Below are 18,459 nucleotides of genomic sequence, written 5' to 3'. Positions count from 1 at the left end.
TGCATGTCATAAACCAGCCTCCCATACCACACCTGTTATTAGGCATCACATTTGCCCTTCTCCTGTGAGGAGAAGCCATCAACCTAGACCACAGCTGAGTATTCCAGAATGCTATCCACAGCAGACAACAAAAACCAAGTTCAAATTAGCTTAAGTAAATATCAGTACATTAAAAGGAAATAATTATTCAGTATCTGAAGTAGGTGGACACTGTTTCTTATAACTAAAGCAAAACAAAACCAAGTGAAAACCCAAAGCTTCATCTAGTGTCCATTACATTTGGACCTAGGACACAGCAGAAGTCGCCAAGTTTCCTGGTTTCTTGTTCCACTTTTCTTGTGTCAGCCATGTTCTCAGCTGACCGTCTTGAGCTAGTCGGCAAAAGTCAATGGGAAGAAGAGCTCTTTTTCATGCCCTAAATTTTCAACTGAGAGTCCTAGAGCTGACTCTCATTAGCTTAGCTCATGTCAGTGCCTATCAGGGGCAGAAAAAGGAAGGATGAATCCCTGTGCCTTGGGGATAAAGAGTTAACTCTACAATCGACTCCATGAACTGAAACTGTAGGCATATCATTTCCTAAAGGAAATGGTGGGGTGTCCATAAGAATGAAGAGGTGTTCATATAAAGGAATATATGTCCCCAGACAGCAACATGTACTTGCTCCCCCTGTCCAGCCAGAGTTGGAGCTATCAATGAAGCCTTTCCGGCAAGCTGCTGACCTTTGCATACCTCTAGCTGCTGGCTTCTGAAATAAGTAGGCTGGGACCAATGGTGCATTCCAGCTTTTGGCTTCACTCATTACCCATCTATGCCACAGCTACGTGGACTGCCCTAGAGTTAGCTAGCGCCCTTTGTCACCATCCTCAATATGTAAATTGGTCGTTTCAGACCTGATTATGTTGCACACTTACAAACAGCTATCCTACAAACCTCCCAGCGTGGTTTAACCAAGACCTCAGAAAATTCCAGCACTAGTTTTGGAGGGCCACACTCCAAAGACGTGAATATGATCCCTGCCACAGATGACTCTGCCCTGTTGAAAGCTTCCTGGGTGGAAGATTCCATTTGCTCGGTGGAGACAGCCCCCACCAAGCTCCTCTGGCGTGTGTACTCTGGGTAGAAGTAATTATTTTTATGAGGCATTATTCATGTCTAGTCTACCCGAGGGCCACCCCAAATTGTGTCTCTCTAGCTATTAAAGGCTTTATCAGGCACGCAGAGTCTCCAGCGGCTTCCTCTAGGGGAAAGAGCAGAATTCTTCTTGAAGTCTTCCACCTCCAAGGGCAATTTGCTGCCCGTCTCTGGGCTACACTGAGAGGTTGGCATCTGAAAAAAGGGCAAAATCTTTTTCTTTCATGTGAAGCTGGAAAATGGGAGGCAGGAGTAAAAATAGGGGAGCCAGGGGTATTTCTACATGGCGTCTGGAGTCACTTTCTTGTCTTGTGAGCTGGCAGACTTCAACATGCTGAAGCCATGTTTGTCAGATTTCTCAAATTCTGAATGTGGCCCTGGCCCCAATGAATGTAGATGTTGTTTTAGCATGGAGAGAGATTGATTTTACTGTACAGATGTAGCCACTACAAAGGCCCCTTTTAATTTACTGGAGGTTCTGTTCCTTGCTCACTCCTTTACTCTCAGTGACCCTCCTTATTTCAGGGAACTAGTGGATGCCACGAACCTGCAAAGCATCCCCCACCCTCTCATCTCCCAAGGCAATGACCAAAGTGCTGACAACAATAATTAAGATACTTTATGGAGGAAAGGGTTTTCAAGGCTCTATACCCCTCCCCAGCCTGCCAGCCATTCAGAGGCAAAACTGTCTGATACTGTCAAATGTGCCACAGTGGGGTTGAACTCTTCAGCTCTCTACTGTGATGTGGCCTCCAAGGAAGGGGTCCCCTCACTATTCTGGGGTTCTCTAAGCACAAAAGGGTCTTCTCCTTTCCTGCTCAGCTCTGAGATGATACAGTTATCATCAGCTGAGCTGTGCCTCAGACTCTGACATCTTTCTTATACCTTGAACAGAATCAAGAGAAATGAAAGAGAAGCACAGAAGAAACATGCCTGCATGTGAGGTTTGCTGAAGCCAGGTTTATGCTCCAAGCCAGGACCTGTAGAGGTGAGCCTCAGGCAGGAAGGAGTGAGGGCAGAAAACTAAGGGCACAGTAGTAGAGGGGATGCTGAAGTCAGGCAGTTCCCAATCCCATCCCGCTCAGTATCCTTCCCTTCTTTTAATAATATGAAATATGTTGGCTATATTTCAAGATGAAATTAATATAAAATATAACTACTTTCCAGTATGCCACCAAAAATAATCTATACAATGTCCCAACTGTAATATCTTTATAAGAAATACAAAGATAATAACTTAATAGCAGATGTCTTAATATGTAAATATCTAAGACATTAGAGCAGGGGAGGGCAGAATGGAGTAGCCAGAAGCCTTCCCTCCTCTCTGAGGTTGGAATTCTAACACAATGGCTGCTCTGAGTCCATCACACCCTTGATAGTAATCCTGTAGATGAAGAAACATAGACCTGGTTCTTGCTCATACAAGGGACTACAGCTAAACTTCTAAAGAAACTTTGTTTCTGTATGTGAATCAGAGTTGATCCAGGGCTCAGATTGGGATCCTATTTCCAAGCATTTTGGCCACAGGCAGTGTGCTTGAAGCCACCAGGCACATAGAATCATTTTAATGACCCATGGATTGTGGGTCATCTAAACACTGACAAGAACATCACCACCAGGTTCCAAAACAGCTTTTTAGGGACTGATGCAAACCCCCCTGTGAACCAAAGGAACGGCAGAAAATGAGCACTGCTTCAGTCAGGTTCATGGCTCAATTCCTGGTTCCTCCAAGTCTTTGGACCCTCAGGGCCCTGACTAAGTCACCTTTGTGTGTGTGTGTGTGTGTGTGTGTGTGTGTGTGTGTGAGAGAGAGAGAGAGAGAGAGAGAGAGAGAGAGAGAGAGAGTGTACACATGTAGTAATTAGAGGATATGACATCAAAAGTGTTCTCCCATTTACTCCCATTGTTTTTTGTGTTGAGACAGAATCTTTCACTAAACCTGAAGCTCACTTGCTGGCCAAAGAGCTCTAGATTCTTGTGATTCCACGCTCCAGCACTAGGGTCAGAGACATGGCTGATATACCCAGCTGGGGATCTGAACTCAGGTCTTCATGTGTTACCAACTGTGCCATCTCCCAGGCCCCCTACCTTTTCTTCAAAAAGAAGAAACGAGTTTACCCCTCGAGGATTGCTGAACAGTTATGTCTGGTGATTCCGTCAGCCCTGACTTGCCCATGGCGGGCACTTAGGGAACATGTTTCTCATGTCTAAGGGACTAGTGCTTTCTTATCTCTTGTACCTGTGTGTCCAGGTCCATTTGTCCCTAAGACGCCTTCCAGATGGGAAGCATCAATCACCCATCCTCCAGCTCAACCCTTAGACACTTCCATGTCCTCAACTGAAAGATAAAGGTGACATGATCAGTGTCTACCTATGAAGACTCTAGGCCAGTGGTTCTCAACCTTCCTAATGCTGCGACCTTTTAACACATTCCTCATGTTGTGGTGACTGCCAATCATAAAATTACTTTTGTTGCTACTCCATAGCTATAATTTGGCTACTGTTATGAATTGTAACGTAAATATCTTATATGCCATATGTCTGATATGGAACCCCCGTGAAAGAGTCACTCAACCCCAGAGGCACCACAACCCACAGGATGAGACACACCCCTCCAGGGACTCTTAAGTCTTACAAACGCTCAGTACTATCTGTTAATGTAATACCATAAGGAAGCAGGTATAGATGACAACTAAGAAAGTGAGCAGTGGTCAGTGAATGTGATCAAGGTACATGATTTGCCATATACATGAAATTCTCAAAGATTTGGTAAAAATGTTATTTTATTAAAAAGAAGAAAGTGCTAAATTTGCAAGGTATAGTGACATTTTAAGATGTTTCTACTTTCCCCTCTCATGGAACATCCAGGCCTGTTTGAAACACCTTGAATACAGCTGGGGCTCTGTTACCCAGTAGTCAGGTGGTCCGTCGATAGATAACATGTGCCAGTCATTACAACGGGGCTCTGAGGAAACCACATTCTCTCAAAATCACCTCTTAGAAGAGCTGGGTACCTACAATCCTTTCTCTTTTGAAGATTGTTGTCCCCAGCTGAAGGTCTAGTTGCCATGGAAACAGCAGGGTTTAAGCTGTTGGATCTGTAGTTTCCTTTGCATGTCTGTGGACATGTGGTCCAGTAGTAGGAATGTGCCTCTGCTTCCTCTGCAGCTTAGCAGGATCACAGTCTGTCAGGGACTCGAAGCCATAGCCCTTGGGTCTCTTTTAGGATCATGGAAAGGACATGGGAAAGGACCTTGGACTTGTCTGAGTCCTCTCTCAGGGTACCCATTGTACTTAAGAATTTCCAATTCCATGACCATGTATGCACCTTCCAATATACATTTAATGCATCGGCACCCACACTCTGTTTAACTTCTCTCTGAAGCCTCTGCTGTTCTGATGGTGCGAACTCTCAGTGAATTCAGTATCTCTCTTCTTTTTCCCCCAAGACTTACCCAAAGCCATAGCAGGAAGAGGGTTCTGTAATCACCCAATCATACACGCATTTCTTGAGTCACCCAGGCCCAGCTGGGGTTTTGTCATCAATCCATACACAGGACCTCATTCCAGGGACTGTCACCCTAGAATCACTTGGCAGTTCTTGGGCTTCATCATGGCAAGCCTGCTGGGCAGGGAGCTTCCTCCTGCTGAGATGTCTGTTTGGTGACTCTGGGATGCTGTCTCCTGTCCAGCCATAGCAGGGATGGTAGAGAGAAAGCCTGGGCGGGGGTAGTGTTACCTTCCAGCACTGACAACATGAGTGTGAGTTCTGGAGGGCTTGCCTCTACACTGGGTGGGAAGTGGGCACCATGTGACACATGTCTGTCCCTAGATCTGCCAGCTCCTTACCTAGACTTGGAGTTCTTCCTTTCCAGCCCAAGTTACCATTCCTGCCCAGCAAGCTTGGGAAGGGCTGGAAGTTGGATGGGGGAGTATCAGGGGGCCCATGTAGCTCCTCCGTCTTCTCTCCTGTCCTGAGGTTCCATAGGGCCTCAGCTTTAAAGACTCAACCCCCAGATTTTGTTCCTTTGGCCTCTGAGTTTCTCTGTGTCTTCCCTTCCCGGAGGCCAGAGGCCTGGAATGCTTTAGTTCAGGGAATGGAGAAGAGCCAGGGGGTGCCAGGAAACTCTGGGAAAAGAATGCTGGTAACAACTGTGTTTCCAACTCTCATCCCTGAAGAAAGCGTGAAGGAAGCTGGTTAACTGCCTCATGGCTGGACTGCCCTCTATTTGCTTATTCCTTCATTTATTCTGTTTTTATTTAATGTCTCTTGGGCCTCCGGTACTCTAGGGAGTCTCTTGCAGAATGGAAGAAGATCAGAGTTGGGGGACATAGACAACCTACTCATTCCTAAGGGCTCTGTCTGTTGAGCTCTTAGGTGTAGTCCTTGCTTACAAGGGTTCAAACTCACCTGTCAATCAAAAGGGAAGACCCATCCTTGCCCTGCAGCCCACCTCAGGGGACCTTCCTAGTACAGGCTGTTGGAGGAACTCTGAGAAAAGTCCCTCAGGCTGCCAAGCATGTGTTTGAGAGCAATGTCTTAATGACAGGAGATGGCTTTTCCAGTCTCTGCATATGCCTGGTTAAACTAAGGGACAAAACTAGTATCCATCACTTCAGGGCTGGTTCCCAAACATCCCAAGGTCCTGAGATTCCAGGAAGTTTGGGAAAGCATGCTTGATTACTCCAATAGCACTGCCTACCCCTCTTGTTAATGCATCCTGGTTCTCCCTCCCTCCCTCCAGACTCAGTCACCTTGTGTGCAGCTGTTCTGGAAGGGTCTGTTGCGCCTGGACACATCTGCCACCCAGGTGTTTGACTTTGGAGAATCTGGATGGCCAGAGGGAAGCAGGCCCAGCTCATACATACATACTGTTCCTTTGGCTGAATGCGGTGTAGTCATCCTTTCCATGGTAAATGAAATGAAGAGTCTGGATAAAGACAGAAAACAATGGTATTGTTGACCCACCACCAAGAAGGCAATTCTGCTGATGACAGGCTAGCTCCAGAATAATCACCAGCTTTGTTTATACTTCCTTATTAAATCCTGGTCCGTGTCTTTTAAAAACTAGGGACATTCAACTTTGTCACTTGCGTCAGCACACAGATGGACTTGACTTCTCCAAAGTGCCATTCCCTTTCCAGCTTAGGATTTTGCATCTGACCTAAAATGCTCTCTCCATCTTCCTTACTTCTGTTTACTGGGTTATTGTGGATTTCCACCCATGATGGTGACCCTGTCTCTTTAAGGAAGAGTTACACAAGCTTTTATATTCCATTGGTAGTTCTCAGAGTAATGTCAAGATCATGGCTAAGTCACAGAAGCCAGTATCAAGACCTGAACAAGTCAAATTCAACTTGAATGTTTAGGTAAGTGCCATGAGAATTCTTTATTCTTAAACAATGGAGAATGGCAGATGATTTTTGCTGATACCTGCAATCTTCATCTTATGTGACAGATACAGAAAGTACTGAGAGTATGTCAAACATCCAAGTCATTCATTATCTTTGACTTTGTTGGATGAGGAACTCAAGAATGAAGACCACCTTCTTGTCTAAGGGTTTCAACATATGACTTTCTTCTGTGATATTTGGTCTTCTTAGAGCCTCGTATGGCTGGGAGCAATAGTCACTGCAGGCCTCCTGAGGTTTGGCAGTGAGGTATCTAATGCCTCTGGTTAATACCTGACACATAATAGAATGCCTAATAACAATATTAACTAGTATATTAATTGGAGAAGGGGACACACACTTAAAATCTCAACACTCAGGGCACTGAGACAGAAGGATTAGAAGTTCAAATTTAGCCAGTACTGCATAGCAAGACTTTGTCTCAAAAATAAAATTCTAGTTATACTACTACTATTATATGCTATCAATTTTTAAAAAGATTTATTGATTATGTGAATATGTGTGTACATGATTGTGTGTATACCTCATGTGTGCAGGAACCCATGGATACCAGAAGATGGTTGGGTCCCCTAGAACTAGACTTGCAGATGGTTGTGAACTACCCAATGTGGGTGTTGGGACCAAACTTGGGTACCCTGAAAGCACAGCAAGTACTCTTAAGTGCTGAGCCATCTCCTTAGCCCCTGTGTTTTCATAGCCTAGTCTATAAACTAATTTTCATTATGGAGTGTCTCACAGAATATGAAGACATGACTGTTGAGCCCCGGAAAATGTTGCATCCATTAATTTATTCAGAAGAAAATGCATGCTGGGATTTACCATGCTAAGTTTCTTGAGCTTTCAGGTTTATTGCATGTGTTAGAAAGGGCAGGAGATGGCATAGTATCTTGCCCAATGTCAATGTCTCTGATGTTTTATGGGAAGAATACAGATGTTCCCATATCCACCACATTGGAGAGCATAGACACAAAATCCGAGCCTTGCATCCTCTTGTGTTTACCTGGCTGAAGTTCTTGCCTCTCTGACTCAGATTTTCTCCAACCATAGCTCCAAGCCTCAAATAGCTGGGTGAAGAGAATCAAGATAGTAAATGGTGCATGCTGTAACTTAATGCTAGCTCTTGATGACTGTTACAAAGGAAATTTAACCTGGTGGAACTATTGACCATAACATCAAAATATGCTGCGGCTCCAACAGTCCACTTGTTCCTTGGTAGTAGTGGTAGTAGTAGTGGTAGTGTCACTACTCACTTCCACAGTAGAAACACACCTTAGTACCCCTGCTGTATTTGGAAGAGGGAGCAAATATTTTGGAAGAGGGAGCAAATATTAAAGGGTTTGAGAATCTGTCCAGGATCACCAACAGTGGGATATTTCAAGACAAGTAAGCCTTTCTGGAATCTTGGTAGAGCAATAGTTATTTAAAAATAAGCCTTTTCCCAGTCAAGCCATTTTATCTTAATAAGGAGTACTGTTATATCAGTCTGCTGTTTGGATATAGCAATTTGGGATACATTTTGTAATATGTGTGTGTGTGTGTGTGTGTGTGTGTGTATGTGTATGTGTATGTATATGTATATTATATATATATTTACATCATAGGAGTCGTGTTGATAGAGGTGTCCTTGGCTCCCAACCCTGAGTTAGGCCGCAGATGCAAACTATCTCAGCCCTCCCAGGGTTAAGATTGCCAGGTTAAGGTCTCCTGCAGTTGTGCCATGTGACCTGAAGGTGGGTTCTGGTTACCAGATTTAGCCAATCCAAAATATTTTATCTGCCAATTCTATGCAGTATTCACATTGCAATTTCTGTTCTAGTAAGTGTAGATTTGCAGATTTCTGCCACAGCATCAACAACTTGGGGGCATCTACACAACATCCTCACAAGGTACTAAGCTGAGCCAAGCCCTAGGACTTCCTTTCAACCCACTGGGCACAGGGTGGACCCCAAGTTCCCACACATCCCTAAAGGGAACTAGAGCTTGGCAGCTTTGCAGTGGGCCCAGAGTCTCCCTGGAAGCTGAGTGTCTGGTCAGTTCCTCTTGCCTTCTATGTGTCCTGTAACATGAGCTTTAGAATTGGAGGACTGCGCCATTCCCCAGCCTTGTGAGCTGCCCATGAGAATATTTTCACTGTTGCTTTGTATTAAACACAGTAACAAACGTTCAGCTCAGAGGTGTTTGGCAAGTGTATGTGGCCTTTCTATTATAGGTTTTGAAAATTTAGAAATTTGCCCCCTGATTTTGTTATAATGTCTTTGGTGAACGTTATTAGGTGGCGACCTAATAAGAATTATTAACTAGGGACCTGTAATATGGAGCTTATAATTTTCTTAATAGTCCATGATTTGTGTAGTCCCGATTAAAATACAATGAAACCTGAGGCTTAAGTGTTTTATTCTGAAAGGGTGAAGGGATGCGAATCAACTCTTAATGTATTGCCTTGAAATCTTTATTGAAATCATATTATTTGAAGAGTTTTGTGAGCATAAAATGATCTGACAAAAACCATTCAATGCCAGGTCCAGCAGCCTTGGAAAGCTGGGGGAATATAGGTTTCTTCAAATGAAGTCTGGAAAATGCTTCCAGATTACCTCAGGGGTAAAGAAAAAATTATTATTCCATTCCACAAGTCCTGTTAATTCTTTTCAACATTGATTCAGTCAAGTAATTAGAACCCAAATGGAGGAAACATGTATAATTGTCATTTATTAGACTTTACAAAAGGTGACTGTTCCCAAGAAACTCTGACTGGAGTGAAAAGTAGTCATAAAAGAGATGTGTGAGCCAAGACACCTGGCCTTCCTCTCTATGTCCCCAGAAACCAGGCTCAGACAGTAGGTTGAGAAAGTTCTAGATTAAAACAGATTTCTCCAGCTATGACTTTTCAAAGAAAATCCTCCACTATCATCTTGTCAATCAAAAGATAACAATGCACCCCATTTCTCTGCCCTCCCTTTCAGCACAGACATACATCATATAGCTCTTTGTTATTTGAAAGCATTGCTGTACAGTATGAGAAGGTTTACCTCCCACATACCACAGGGAATACTTCTGAAGTGAACTATGCCTTTGGTAACCTCCTCCCCTTTTATCCCCCTATTTCTTCATTTGGTATCAACTAAAATATGTGGAGTGTCTGCTGCTATGAGATTTACCCCCTTGTTTCTGAAAGAATGCCTTACTTTGAGGATGAGTCCCCAGACTTTACCAAGATCACCATGAACACATACTACTTTGATCTGTATCTTTCTAAAGGCTGTTGCTACTTTGTTTCTCTCACTTCCAATGTTTTAAGGAAGCCTTTGGGTTTGTCAGTCTGACACCCAGAGGGACAATAGAACAGCCCCCCCTCAACTTAGCAAGGCTACTCTGTTCTCAGTTTCACCCAAATTAGTCCCAGGATTTCAGTTGTCTTTTTCTGCCCGACATTCCATCATGTGATTCATTAAAGTCTTCACATGAAATACTTTGCAGATGAGCTATGTCATAATTCACATTACAGTTTTCAGTTGGTATTCCTGTGGGAAGTCCTTTCTCTGGACATCCTCAGACCTCTGGAATGGACTGGAACTGATGCAGCGAAGGTCAGTGATCTCTCCTTTAACACTCCAGTGCCACTAGTGGCCTTATTCCAAAGCCTGGGTTAATTGTGAAATATTCCAAAGAAGTGACATTCCAATTCCTTGTTAGTTCTACTTGCAATTAACTGTTTTGAAAAACAAACAGAAGAAAACATTTCAACAAATGTGGCTTGGCTAACAACTATTACAGTGGACTGTTAATTAAGGCAAGTTGGAACTCCAGTATGCCTGGCCCTCCCCCCCTCCCCCATAACAACTAACAATCTTTGCCATTGTGGACAAAATAAGAACAATTCACGGATACTGTCAAAGTGTGGGCTAGAACTGGATAGGAGATTTTAACCCAGCATTCATACAGGCCATCACTTTGCTTGAGAAATCTGACCAGCAAGGGGCTTGTTTTTCTAGTGGGGAAAACCTGGGTAGACGTTTGTTTCCAGAAAGCAAAGTTCTACTTCAAGAGAGAAGTGGCATGGGAAACCCTCCTCACCTGTTGCGTTTATTATTTTACTCACTTTTGTTTTCTATAACAAAGAGACAGCTTCCTATCATGGGCCTCTAGCCATGGGTTGAAATCTGTTAGTATTTTTCTATCTGTGGTCAGGGGAGCACAGGGAAGCTGCAGAGTATGACTCCACTGGTGAGCCAGAAAGCAAGGATCATTATCCCCAACTGTCAGCAAACCGCTGAATACATGGCCATGGCACACACAGAGTGGATGGTGGCCATGTCAATGATAACATTCCTCTTCAATCCTGTGTCCTGCCTACCTGGCCTTGTACTGACTATGCACCATTCCAGAGAAGCAGATGGCATTGTCTGCGTGGTGGACCATTCCTCTCAGTAATCCTGAAGAGCTTGTTTGGTGTGATTTTGTAAAGTGTTTACATCCCAATATTATACCCTACAGAACATTTCAGTTTACAGACAGTTTAGATTTGTCAGAGATGGGCTTTCTGCTTAGTCTCAAAATATTGTCATCAAAGGTGCATTGGTCCTGAAATAGATAATTAAATGTATGGAAACACATTTTACCAATGCTTGAGCCCATGAGAGTATTCTAACACACTTCATGTTTTATAGTCTTATCCTTGCCCCACAATTTTTTCTTCCAGAAATGAGGCAATGTGACTCTCCTTATAGAGAAAGAAGTAAAATGATGACCTCAAGGCTCACAGCAGTAGACTGAGAAACAGGGTTCACAAACAATTCTCCAGCAACACACTTCAGTTATAATTCACTGGCAGTGCTGGCACTGCTTCTCTGTATCCTGGATGAGCCTTCCAAGTGCATGTGAGCATGTTCTATGGCTGGGGGGACAGGGGATGTTTAGAAACAGGGGTGTTTGTTGGAGCTTTCGTACCAGGCCTGGTGAATGTTTAATAAACCAGATTTGTGCTCCTAGGGGTAGATTGCAAGTTGAGGCCAAGCCTGCAGAAAATGATTTCTAAATGAATACAATATGAAAATGTTATTTTATTTCTAATTTTACATGTGACATTGTTACTTGGTGAGTTTCAGATTACCCTTGAATGCATGTCTATTAACGTGATATGAGATGCAGGCATGATTTCATCTTGAGTGCATTTGAATATAATAGCACTGGAAATGTAATTTGTATTCTCAAATTTTATGAAGCAAAATAAATCAATCTTGGGGGTGGTAGCCATATTGAGCATATTGCATTCATTTCTTTGGGGGTTTTCTCGAGATAATTAACAACTTCCCTTTGCAGAACCAAGTTGGGTCGTGACAGAAGACCTATCTCATCTGAACTCTTGGAGCCTTCCAGACATATGCCATCCTCATCTCTTTTGACTCTAGGAAGTGGTGATATGGGCAGGCCCTCAGAGAACTTTACCTTCAATCCCTGTTGTGATTGCTTGCTACTGTCCAATAGAACTTTTTGCAAAGGTGAAAATGTTCTAGATTAGTATACTGACCACAGTAGCTTGTGGGTTCACAAAGCTATGGCGCTCCTAAAATGTGATTCATGCAACTAAGGAGCCCAATGATGAATTGTATTCACTTTTAATTTAAATAGCCACAGCAGCAGCAGCCATCAATTTTGATAGCACAGAATCAGAGCACCAGAGGTAGCTGCCTGCACCTGTATTCGAATGAATGAACCACAGGCATTCTAATAGCCCAGTGGCCATGAGTGATGCCCTCTGATGGCCTCTGTCAGCCCAAGGTTGGTTCTCTTCTGTGATTGGCCAGCCCTCCACAGCCTCCCAGCCCTTGCCTATTGTATCTTGCATCTTTCTGACAATATACCTCCTACCTAGCACTTACTGGGTTTCTGATAGATACAGAAACACAAAATAGAGGATGAAATTGGGAAGAGGGGGTAGAAAGTGACAAGGTTGGGAAAAGGAAGAAGTCTAGGAGGAAGATGTTCAGGGAAGGTCTGAGTTGTATTGTGTTGCGCTGGTTTGACCCAAGCCACCTTGTCACGATGGTGAGAGTTGCAAGAGCCTTCACCTGTAAAGTTCAAATCCAAGGCGATGTTCATACCTGAGATGTCTGAGTATTTCCTCAGAATGGGCTTGGGCGTCTTCTGGATAGCAATGCTCTTAACAACAAGTTTAATGTTTTGCTGAATTCTGAAGACTACCCATATATTTTCTGGTCATCTTGGGAGGCACATTGGATGCTACGGAGTACTGGTTTGGGGTATATTCGGTATGCAAAAGCAACCTGTGTTCTTATGGTGGAGTTTGTGAGCTAGGAGCCCAGAAACATTTTAATCACATGGAAGTGAGGAGTACCACAGACTCCAGGACAATATGTTCATGATTTTCTGGACTGTCTAAAAAATTTCAAACCCATGGAATGGTGTTTTTATTTTCTGCACTCTCCCTGGGATTTGAGTTTCACTAAAGCATTTTCTGCCCTTGTTTTCCTTATTAAATTAGCAAGACTGACTTGAAGCAGAATACACTGTTAGGGCTTGAAATGTTGTTGAAAGAATCAAACAGATGGGCATGAGAAATGCCTCAGGTTCCACTTAGGTTGTGGAGGGTGGTATAAGGAATGGGCTTGCCGAGGTAAAAATGCTTACCCTGATAAAAGTTCAAAAGGAAAAACATGTGGAACCAAACAAAGGAAACCCAGTGATGCTTGGCCTCGTCTTTTACCCTTATTTTTTATTGTTTGGTTTATACTTTAAATCATTTCCATGCTTAAGAAATAGTAAACCCTATGCACCATTGGCCAAAATTTGTGTACTGTCCTGTTGCCCACTGTTTGGGCCCTTTGCCTGGCATTTGTTCGGCAGGCTTTTGAGTGGGTGTTCAAAAATACAAATCTGGTCCCGGTGCTTCTGTAAATATCTTTAGTAGTACCTACAGCAAATGTCAGCAGTGTTTTTGCAGTAAAGGGACAGATAGTAAGTGCTTAGGCTTTGTGGGCCATTCTGTCTCTGTTGTAATTCCTCAGCTTTGGTATTATAGGCCCAGACAATATGTAAACAAATGACTGTTCCAATAAAACTTTATTTACAAAACAGAGCTAGATTTGGCCCTGAGCTAATCCCCAGCCTATAGGAAAGTCTTCATATACCTTGGACTAACAATTAAGATCTTTTGTCATTCAACCCCACCATGCACACCTAGGTCCCTGTGCCTACTCTTCTCAATCTTCAAAGCTGTGTGGTCTTAAAGGCTCCCTGCCTTTACCCATGCTGTTTCCTCCATTTAGATTCCTATTTCCTCTTGATTCCTATTCTGCCCTGAGTTAGATCTCCTCACCATAACATGCACAGATCCCTTGGTGGACTTCATATCCCAGAATTCTTTGCTTCTGCCTATAGTGTAGCCCTTACCATGGAGCTATTTTCTCAGTAGGATGCTGACAGGGTGAGTGATCCATTTCAATTAGCACACAACTGGGAGCTTAGCACAGTGAAGGCCAGGGGGAACATTATCACTAATTCAACCCACCAATGTGATCATAGAGAAGTGTTCAAAAGTCTAGAGGAAAACCCTGAAAGTCCAAATGTGATAAAGGGAGCCAGGGCTATGCTGCTGGAGTTGGCATGAGGGCAACCAGCAGGAACATCGCCATGTGGAAATGGGCAGACAAGCTACCATCAGGATCCTAGGAGCCCTGGACAGTAGCCACATGGCCCAGAGGACAGTGCGCAAGAGAAGCAGTGTCTTAGTTAGGGCATCAAGCCTAGGGCAAGGATGAAGCTCATTGGAGGGAGATCAGAGAAAGTTGGCCTGCCTGTATGATTAATGGGGCAGAGGAACTGACTCATGAGGGAAGATTAAATTGCCTTGAGGAGATGGGGTACAAGACCAACAGAGGCAGATGACAGCAGACTCCAAGTATGTGGGATGGATAAACACCCTGGAGGGAGCAGCTAGATTCATTAGGAAGGTAAAGAAGGAGTCCTGCCAGAGGCTGGAAAGGTGCTCAGAAAGGACACAGGAAAGCCCTGGGGAAACACAAGAGGGGACAGGTGGGTGAGACGCCTCTGAACCGTTGGAAGGAGAAACACCCTGGGGAGTTTGCTATAAAGTAACTATTTTAGGACTCCTGTACTCTAGTCCTGTAGGATGAGAGCTCTCATTGCAGCTTGCCATGATCTTGACCTTGGCCTAAAGAGATGGCAATAGAATTACTCAGTGCCAGGGAGGGCAGCTGGGGAATTATAAAGCGGAAGGCAGGAACTCTTCCTGCTCCTCCTAGACAACAGCTGCCAGCCCTAGCAACACTTTTGAGGCCCTCTTCTCGGAAACCAGTTGCTGTCTGCTCCTGACTGACTTGGATAAAACCATAAGTTCTTGCCCCAAGCCTTTCTGAAGTAAAGGATGCAGCCCTTAGCACTTCGTGCACCTGAGCAAATCCCAGCTATGTGTTCATACGCACCCTGATTTAGCCTGGTAGGCATTTTGAAAGACAGATTTTTATTTGAAATGCTACAAATGTCCCCCAGACTCCAAGATCAGCTTCCTTCAGGCATTCTCTGATCTTTGCTTCAAGGCTAGGATGGTGTAGCTCAATTGGTGATCTCACCAGATGCCCAACACTGAACATTGTAGGTCTGTAGAGCCAGGATATTAAAGACTCCAGAGCAGATATCCTTTGTATTATATATATATGATCACCTTTATAAAAACTATGCCTCCACTTACACCTCCAGAGAGTCTGAGCCATATGAACATACCCTGGCATCTTTTCCTTAGAGCTCCCCAGGGCATTCCATTCTGTTGGGAGCCAACTATGAAAAGTAACTTACTTACAGTTTTCATCTTTCTCTGTAATTCTAATGATACAATCACCCTCGAGGGTCTGTTGTTGTTGTTGTTGTTGTTGTCTTACTACTTGTGTTTTCTGTTGGTGCTGTTATCACTTAGTTTAAAGTTACCATCAGTGTTGAAGAGAAGGGAAGTAGCACACAGGCAATGTGCAGATATCATGGCAAACCCTAGAAAGGCCATGCCTACCAGGCCAGTATGTACAACTACACTAGAGTATATGCTAACATCCCCCCACCCCCCATTGCCAGTCCTGTTGAATCATTCTTTGAACTCCTGTAAAGTAGTATTGCCATCTGATGAGATTGGGGCCATGACCACTTTGCTTTCTGAGTTATGCTGCTGTGGCTTTCTGGGGGGAAATGTGACAAGCCTGTTCATGTGCTAGGTGTAAGGTCCCACCAAATGCCACTGCCTAAAGTTTCTTTCCTCTTAGTATCTGTCACTGCAGTCAGCCTTTACTGTTGCCTTAGAAAGATTTCCACAGACACCCAGAGCTGTGTATTCCCTCCATCTCCTGGGGAAAGAAGGGCATTGGGGTGTGGACACTAGGGGGCCAGTAAAGCCTAGTCACATCAGAGCAAAGTGACTCCCTTGCCAATAGCAGCCACCAATACCAGCCTGTGACTGCTTCCTGCCTTTCAGATGTTCTACCTAAAAGAACAAGAACAAAACCAAAACACTATGGGGAAATGTATTGAGTCCTGAAAGTAATAGCCAAGAAAGGAACTGAAGAGATAGTCTAGATATTTTTAATGACAAATGTCAGCTTGTGCTGGGGCTACAGATAGATGGAATTTAGAAATGCACACTGAAGTAATACCACTATAAAGAACACCTACACTGAGATCAGTTTGTGACTGAGTTCTGAGCACAGGGACCCTTGAGATTCCCTTACCTGTAAGAAGAAAGATCAGAGCTGTAAGGGTGTAGGTGTATGGTTCACTGTTAGTTTTTGGTTTTGTTTTTTCCAGTATGCTATGTCAGATCTAGCCATGACAGATCATTTCCAATGACAATCTGGAATAGTTGTGTAAAAGGGTCTCTGATGCTTGGTTTTCTTTATAATCTACCCCAGCTGTAGGCATTCAGATGAAACTTGAATTCTTCCAGAGGAAGTTCTGGACTGCCAGCAGACAGGTAAGTTCCAGGTGGCATCTTGAGGCATTAGCGGCTCTGTTGTTACACAGGTGTCTCCATGTGGGGAGCTGGGGCCAGCAGGACCAGATTTCTGATGACTGTTTGTAAAATAAATTGCCAGCTCCTCAGATTACCATTCATTTCACAGTAAAACTCTGGCTGTCAGCATGTTAGACACCACATGCTGGGCAAAGCAGGGGATTTGCTCCTAGGGACTGTTGGAATTAGGAGATCAAGAGGGTGATTTGACAAAGGGCGTTTCTCTCTTCCTATTGGGGCCTTTTGTTATTTCAGCATGACTTTATTCTGATCACATTGTCGTGTCCAGCTAGTTATTTGTGCCTCTCCTATTGCATTGTAGAAGGCCACTGCATGACCTGCTTTGTCAAAGCATGAATCTGCCTTCCTGGCCAAAGGACTTCAAGAGGCTATTGCACCTTGGAAAATCCAGGGCATTCTTCCCCTTTGCTGTGCTCTGTGAAATAAGCTATCCTAGGTGTCTGAGGAGTATTGAACAGAAATGGCAGGCCATGAAGTTGTTTCCACCTGCCCAGTTCTAAATGTTAGAAGGATATTTTGAGCAAAAGTGAAATCAGCACACAAAAAGCAAAATGAGCAATCCTGTATGTAATGTATACTATTTCACAATATGGAGTCGACCTGGAGACCCATCCAAAGATGGATGCACAAAGAGCTTATCATTTCTTAAATTATGATATGACAGGAAACTACAAACTGAGAGCATAAGCAGGAGTTTCCTTTTCAAGTCATTGAGAAATAGTTTTAAATTAAGTAATGACATAATGATCCCTTTTGTTACCAAAAGATCTGAGATCTTTGAGAGATATCATCAGTGTTGAATGACAACATAAATTAAGAGGGATGGAAAAGGGCCAGCCCTCCCCACATTGTGTTTTTTATACTCTGATTCTGAATCATATGGACTCTGGACTCTAGAGAGCACAGCCAAGTTTGCTCTGAAAACGTTCCCTTTGGATGAAACCTGGTTCTTGCATCACAGGCCTTGACCTCCGTAGCTAAGCAGCAGCTGCTGCAAATGCTAGCATGACCCGGTAACATGGTTCCCTTTTTTCTTCCCTTCACAGTGTGCCTCCCTGGATGGCAAATGCTCCATAAGCTGCGATGATGAGGTAAGGTGGCCTGGTCATGTATCTGGCCAAAAGGAAGTCTTAGATGGTGCATTCTGCAGAAGGAATGCTGCTGTAATAGAGCCCGGTCTGAGAGAGAGAGAGAGAGAGAGGGAGAGGGAGAGGGAGAGGGAGAGGGAGAGGGAGAGGGAGAGAGAGAATGAGAATGAATTTGTTTCAGAGAGAGAGAGCGAGAGAGAGAGTGCGAGCATTTGTTTCGTTCCCCATCCCCCCATCCCCAATTACACAGTTTGGTTCTAAGAGCCAGAGAAATAGGTTTTAGATATTTCCTGTACTGTGCTATTGGAATGTTGGTGTTTTATTTACAGGAAGTAAATACATGACTCCCATTTAAAGATCACATTAGAGTTCCCACAGCTTTGTCTCCATGCCTCATCTTCTTCCCACCATCAGAACACTAGATGAACTAGGTAGAACTATTGGCTCTATGTATAGGTAAGACAATCAAAGATAAAGCAGGCCAAGGTGGTGTATGGCTGCAATCCCAGAGTTTCTCCAAGAGGTGGTGGCAGGAGGGGCATCCTAAGTTCAAGACCAGTCTGGTCTACATAGAGAGTTCCTGACCAGCCAGGACTGTAGAGTAAGACCCTGGCAGAAAGAAAGGGCTGGGCAGGGAGATTAAAGGGAGTAGAAGGAAAGAGAAGAAAACCAAAGACAAGAAAAACAAGTGGTTTGGTTCATTTCATGTGATTAGCAAGCTGCAAAGCTGGAGCTGAGACCTGGGGAACTCAGGTTTCCATTCACTTATAGCTGTTTCCA

General features: G+C 43.9%; 1 protein-coding gene across 2 annotated transcripts in view; it reads left to right on the top strand.

Annotated features, from left to right (window-relative positions):
* Cacna2d3 (calcium voltage-gated channel auxiliary subunit alpha2delta 3) overlaps window positions 1-18,459 on the top strand; it is an 844,799-nt gene that overhangs the window by 745,149 nt on the left and 81,191 nt on the right. For both annotated transcript variants that reach the window (XM_036199702.1, XM_036199701.1), the window contains 2 exons: window positions 16,470-16,531; window positions 17,638-17,682. In XM_036199702.1, coding sequence (XP_036055595.1) covers window positions 16,470-16,531; window positions 17,638-17,682 — 107 coding nt within the window. The remainder of the gene's footprint in view (window positions 1-16,469; window positions 16,532-17,637; window positions 17,683-18,459) is intronic.

The sequence above is a fragment of the Onychomys torridus genome, chromosome 9, assembly GCF_903995425.1.
Source record: "Onychomys torridus chromosome 9, mOncTor1.1, whole genome shotgun sequence".
NCBI classification, from domain to species: Eukaryota; Metazoa; Chordata; class Mammalia; order Rodentia; family Cricetidae; genus Onychomys; species Onychomys torridus.
The sequence above is the reverse complement of the archived record's forward strand: the minus strand, read 5'-3'. Positions and strand labels throughout refer to the sequence as shown.